The sequence below is a fragment of the Cyprinodon variegatus genome, unplaced genomic scaffold (genome assembly GCF_000732505.1).
Source record: "Cyprinodon variegatus isolate N-32 unplaced genomic scaffold, C_variegatus-1.0 Scaffold1525, whole genome shotgun sequence".
NCBI lineage: Eukaryota > Metazoa > Chordata > Actinopteri > Cyprinodontiformes > Cyprinodontidae > Cyprinodon > Cyprinodon variegatus.
The window spans coordinates 121533-128117 of record NW_015151978.1 but is presented as its reverse complement, the minus strand read 5'-3'; the positions used below and the strand labels follow the sequence as shown (position 1 = coordinate 128117).

The following is a 6585-nucleotide window of genomic DNA, read 5'->3' as shown; positions in this document are numbered from 1 at the left end:
GTTAATTCCTTAACCAGTGGTGAGATTGTTTCAGCATTTCCCTAGTGATTCTTATTTCCTGATTCCGTTCCCTTTCACCCACCGGCCTGTCTGTCCCATCTGATGTGTTTGCCTGAACCAAACTTTGACTCTACTGGATTCAGTCTGTCTGCCTCTGTGCGTGTCCATCTGGGCACGCCGTCTGAATCCAAACCTGCCTTCACGCCTTCAAGGATTCCTGGAAGCCTGGATCCCTCTGATCTGGTTTGGGTGGGAGCCTCTGATAGAGCGGGGGTTTCTTAGCCTGATAAACCAGACTAAATGTGAGATTAAAGGTGTTATTTAGTCTGGCCCCGATTGAATGAGACGTTGGAAGATTGTTGATGAGAACAAACCAATGTTTTTCAAACCATGTCTGTGCCTATTGGCCAACACTCTGACCAATGAGCGCAACTGGCTGTGATGTAGGAAGCATGAGAGAAAGCTGGTGGGGAGGTGTAAACAAACAGCCTGTCTGTAAAACGGGGAATACGTCCTTCTTAAAAATTAATGAGCGTAGAGCCATCAAGCTGAGTCAAAAATCACCATTAGAGCCAGCGATCCTTCACACATGACTATGTCGAGAGAGGGCCGCTGCAGACGACTGCAGTCAGCTCTGGCTGTCGTTAGCCTCGGAGAGCCGCTGGTTGCTACGATCCTCTCAACTTAGGAAATTGTTTTTCTAATTACGTATTTAATCTGTAAATGGACCATATAGTGACGCTTTAAAGTATAATATTCTTGCCTCAAATGATCTTAAAACGTACTTTTATTGAACAACAGCAACATAAAAGAGAACTTTTAACTTTCAATGGAGCGCTCCATTGAAAGCTGCTGCTGCCGCAGTGCATGCTACCGTAGTGCTTTCTCCAGCATCGTGCAGCTTTGTCGTCACACCCTCAAAACCCTGTCCGTTTTGCATCTAAAAATTCAAAACACATCTCCATGTTGTGATTTGCCCGCCAGTTATAGGGCCTGGGGCATTGATCAAGGCTAGACCAAACTCACAGGCAAAAATGATTTTGGCCGATAGGGGCTAGTTTACTAGGCTAGAGGTTTCCTGTATTCCTGAACTGTTCCTTCCTGCTCTGTTTTCCCCTGACCTGGATCGGCTTCCTGTAATTCATCCCAGGCTGCAGCATCAGCCCCAGAGAACAACACTGGGCTGGTTGGCAGCCCATCGGCTGGATCGCACCTCTTAAGGGAGGATGGACTGAATAGTGAAACCAGGTAAGTGACTCAATCATATTATCATTTCCTGTCAGATGATCTGGTCACTTACCCGTTTTTCTCCCTCCAGAGTCAGTGATGGGTTGTGCTCTGCCCCTGCAGTCGCTGCAGGTCCGCAGCTCCACCGTTCTGCGCTTTTGTTCTGTCAGTTTGATTTTTCTGTTAATAACGTTTTTCTACTGCCCCACTGGCTGTCTCACCTGAATACTGGGTCTATCTGTCCCGGTTTATGACAAAACCAGGATTAAACCAGCATTTGATGAGCCTATTGTGTCTCTGTAACACAGAGGCCATTAACTAAGCCAGATGCCCACAGAGCTGAGAATTTACCTTTAAATACGAGATCAGGCAGCAGGAAAACACCACAGTCCTCACAGGGATAAGATCTACCGTCGGTAGGTGAACTGGATTAGGTCAAATGTTGGGGGAGACTTGAAACAATGTGTTCTTTAACCATCCTTTCAAAGCACTTCATCATGATAGGATTCAGTGCGACAGGCTGGTAGTCATTAAATGAGGTGATCTGAGGTTTCTTGGGGACCAGAATGATGGAGGCAGACTTAAAGCATGCTGGCACTATGAGTTGGTCCAGCGAGTTGTTAAAAATGTCTGTGAGGACACCAGGCAGGTGACCTGCACACTCCTTGAGGCAGTGTCTCCTCACCCTGATGGGGAACAGCTTTCACAGCTGGAGTGCTGTTAAGAGGTTTGGGGCTCACTGATAAAGGCAATCTCCTGGACACCATCTGGAGAGAAATATCAGCTGTGCTGCTACCATAAACACCTTTGTTTATAGATGTTGGTGATCGGCCTGTTTTTATAGTGTAGTCCTGTTTCTCTGACTGAGACTGGCCTGCTGGTCTTGAACCTTATTTTGATGTTTACTCTGGTTGTCTGTTGTCCTCTTTTTGCTGTTATGCTCTCTGTTTTGTGCTCCGCTCATCTCAAACAGGTATGGAAGCAGACTTCTAGGAGTCGCTGTATATCTTCTGTGTTTATTTTTGCTGTTTTGTTTTATTTAATCTCTTTTAATTTAGTCTTTTCTGCCCGTCTGCCTGTCTTTCTCTCTCTCTCCTTAGTTTATATACTCTTTTTCCATGTCCGCTGTATACAATTTTACTCCCTAAATAATTTTCAATACATTTTACCTTACAAGTATCAAGGGTAACCTTATGGGAACAGTCATAAGGGTTTGCATGTGAAAGAAATGTTGTTGGGCTATCTTCTAGTTCTGGGACATCTAATCCCAGAGCGAGATTGGAAAAACATAGAAAATTTAAGAAAAAAAAGGCATAAATCTGTTTTTTCTAGGTCCGTTTTTAACAAGTTTAGACTACAATCCATTATCAAACCAAGGCTCTTAACATGCACACAGGGCTAAACCAAAGAGTTCAGAAGGGATTGAATAGTTTTCCAGGTTGTCTTTACACCAATAAAGCATTCAAAAAGCTTATTGGCAGAGCTCACATCATCAGGAGATACAGACATGTATAGCTGTGCATCATCTGCATATGAATATATAAAACGCTGCTGTGTCCTTTGTCTTATTTCAGGAAGACAAACTCGGCGCTCTTATTTCTAGTGGTTCCTAAAGCGACTTTATTTATTTCAATTAACTTTATTTTCTATATATTTTATATACCCGGCCTTTCCAAAGTAAGGAACACCAAGCGGGGAGATGTATTTAATGATAATGTGATGTGATGCCTGAGGTCTATGGAGGGCCAAAATTATGAATAAAAGTACGATGAAATAAGCAGATGTAACATCTATTATTTATTTTGATCCATGATTTAAATATTAAATATACAATTAAATTATAAAATCAACAATGAAATAATTAGACGTCACATTCAATAAGTAAAAATACATTTAAAATGATGTATGTTATTTTGAAAAATTTATTTATTTAAATAACTAATATAACTACTTCATAGGTATAAATAAATATATAAAAAACATATTTATTTATTTTCATTATTCGATGTATTTAATTTTCAACTGAATGAGTCTTTCAACTGAATATGTATTTTTAGAGGATCACCGGTCTGTTGCGTGGTTAATTTTCTTTGGAAACCCCTGCAGAGTTTTTAAAACTGTTATCTTGCAGAAAGAAGATTCTGGGCCCAGGGTCTTTGTGCATAGAATTGCTGGGACGCTACATGAACCATTGAAACCAATAGGAAATATTAAAGCTAATAGCCACCTTTCAACAGGAAGGCAGCACTAAGTTTGCATTACTAAACAAGTTTACCAAACAAAAGATAAATAGTATCTTTTAGACACTGAGAGACTTATTTTATCTGCAAAAATTGTGGTTTTGGGGTAAGTTACCCTTTAAAGAGAACATCAAAGTCTGGGTGTTTGGAGAATAAATGTTACTGAAACAGAGGAAGTGTTTTAAAGCGTACCGGTATATTTGGATGAGAACTGGACAACAAAAGGTTCCCTGATGAAAGCATCTGTCCCACAGGACTCACAGCCATCATCATAGGTGTAGCTTTTAACCACCGACACACTTGCATGCCTGCAGATAGAGGGTTAAAGAGAATTACATCAGGAGCTGAGGTGTTAAAGTGCTACACATTGAAAAGCAGAATGTATAAAATAGAAGAATAAGAACATTTATGTTATATGATTTTATATAGATTTGCTTATTCCTACCTGTAAAGGAAGAGGTATCTCTCTGTGTAGGTGCTGCGACCCAGAGGCTCACTCACAATGTAGCGGTAATCAGAAGAAGCTCTGGGGAAAACGCACAAAAAAACATCAGAACCAAAAGATGTTGTGATTTTCTGAAACTTTACTGCTACTTCTTTTAGAAACATTGACGCTATGTTAGCATAATGGTGCAGTGGATGCTGGGTATGAGTGACTCTAACTTGTTGACATAGTCCATTAATTTTTTGGTTGCTGAAAGGTCGCTGTCTCTGACCTCCTGGATCAGAATGATGTCATAGCGACGGACAATCTGCAAAAAAAAAAAAAACAGAGGCAGAGTATTTCTTTATGCTCTTTATTCTGCATGTACCAACCCTGTTTTCAGGTTTCTTGCAACGTAGAGAGGAAATAGCTATTGAGAAACACTGCAGCACTGGTTTTACGCATCCAATTTAGTTTAGTTATAACACAAAGGGGGAGAAGGGAGAGGTGCAGGTTTATGAAGTTTCTTCCTAATCGTTAGTTAATCAGAAAAGCTTTTTATTGCATATAGTAAAAAATCTCATTGCAATATAGTAGGGAAAGCACCCTTTTAATCGTTTTACAGTCTGAAACAAACACCCCACTGGGAATAAAAAGCCAGTAATCCTTGAGGTTGAACTGAAATTTCTGAGAAAGTAGTTGCCAAACAAATGTGCGACCACTTACACCATAGTGAACTCTTTGAAGCATTTTCATCTGGCTTTAGAGCTCATCATAGCACTGAAACAGCTCCTGTGAAAGTCACTAATGATATTCTCATGGCCTCAGATAATGGACTTGTATCTGTGCTCGTCCTTTTAGATCTCAGTGCTGCATTTATAATATATTAATAATATTCAAAGACTTGAATATTTTGTAGGAATTAAAGGAACAGCACTAGACTGGTTTAAATCGTATCTATCTGACCGATTTCAGTTTGTTTACATTAATGATAAAAGTTCCTTATGCTCCAGGGCTACCTGTGGAGTACCACAGGGATCAGTGCTAGGACCAATTATCTTTAAATATGCCCCCATTTGGTAGAATTATCAGGCAGCATGGGATTAATTCCCACTGGTATGCCGATGATACCCAGCTTTATCTGTCTATAAATCCAGATAAAGCTAACCCATTACATAGATTACAGGCATGTCTTGAAGACATAAAAACCTGGATTCATGGGCGTAGGTTTGCATAGGGACCATAGGGACATGTCTCTACCAAAATTTTGGACCAACCTACCTGTCGCTACCAAAAATTAGATGTGAACAACATGTTTGTTGGGGCGACAGTGGCGTTGGATTTAGGAGTTTGCCCTGAAATCGAAGGATTGACGGTTAAAGCCCAGACTCTGACTTCCAGTGTTGTTGTGTCCTTGGGCAAGACACTTCACCTGCATTGTCTACTGATGGTGGTCAGAGGGCCTGGTGGCGCCAGTGTACGGCAGCCCTGCTTCATTGTAGCTGTGGCCACAATGTAGCTTGCCCCCATCAGTGTGTGAGTGTGTGCGTGAATGGGTGAATGAATGTAGTGTAAAGTGCTTTGGTCAAGTCTCCTGACTTGAAAAAAGGTGCTATATAAGTACTTACCATTTGTTTATAATTTCAATACAGCTTTGTTGCAGCAGTAGAGGGGTTCTGGATAGAAAATATTGACAGACGAAACTTTTTGGATATATATTTTTTTACAATTTTGGTATAATGTGGGTCGCTCTGTGAGCTAAAGACATGGTTTAGAGTCTCAATACTCCAGTTAACAATTAATTGATTACTAAATTTGTTGGCATTTCAATATTTGATTATTCCGATGAATTGTTTCAGAGCAAGATAAAATACATGATATGGGTTAAATAGAGTAATTATAAAATAAATTTATTTGGTGTCCCTTAAATCTATTATTTTTGCTTTGTTTCATGATACAGAGAGAATATATAAAAGATAAGAGTGGGTTTTACCTCTGCACAATTGTATATCTTTAAAAGAAAAAACAGGATAAATTCACATAAAACAGACATATTTAGACTATATTTTGTTACATAGGCACATATTTACTTTCTGTCTTAGTCGCTGGTAATTTCAAATGCAAACCTTTTCAAAGTGGAAAAAAGTCATAATTCCTCATTCATCAGAGCAGATGATGCTTCAAACATTGATAAACAGCATCTAGTGTGTGTAGCGCTTATCACATTTTTACAATGTAGCAAGAAATGCTGCTTTACTCTTTAAACAAAATACACCCTGATTTTCCCGTCAAGCATACAAAAATTAGCATGCATCATTTTGCATAGGACCAATGACATCAGACCAATAGTGTCCCTACTAAAGCTGAAATCAAACCTTTGCCTTTGCCTGGATTACTCTTAACTTTCTGCTTCTGAATGCAGAAAAAACAGAAGTTAGTCTTTGGATCAGAAGCTGATTAGTCAGTCACTTCATTTGAATGGGATTAAATTGATCTCAGCTAATAAAGTAAAAAATCTTGGTGTTATTTCCCATATCAAAGAGGTTTCTAGAATTTCCTTCTTTCATCTGCTAAATATTGGAGAAATTAGAAATCTCCTGTCCAGGGTTGATGCTGAGAAACTAGTCCATGCATTTGTTACTTCAAGGCTGGATTATTGTAATTCTTTACTATCAGGAAGTCCACAAACTGTAG

General features: G+C 39.5%; 1 protein-coding gene across 1 annotated transcript in view; it reads right to left on the bottom strand.

Moving 5' to 3' along the window:
- The window catches only part of dnase1 (deoxyribonuclease I), an 18406-nt gene that overhangs the window by 6481 nt on the left and 5340 nt on the right, over nt 1-6585 (bottom strand). The window contains exons 3-5 of the mRNA XM_015403591.1: nt 4131-4219; nt 3913-3993; nt 3660-3775 (exon numbers count right to left, since the gene is read on the bottom strand). Of these exons, the coding sequence (XP_015259077.1) occupies nt 3660-3775; nt 3913-3993; nt 4131-4219 (286 nt within the window). The remainder of the gene's footprint in view (nt 1-3659; nt 3776-3912; nt 3994-4130; nt 4220-6585) is intronic.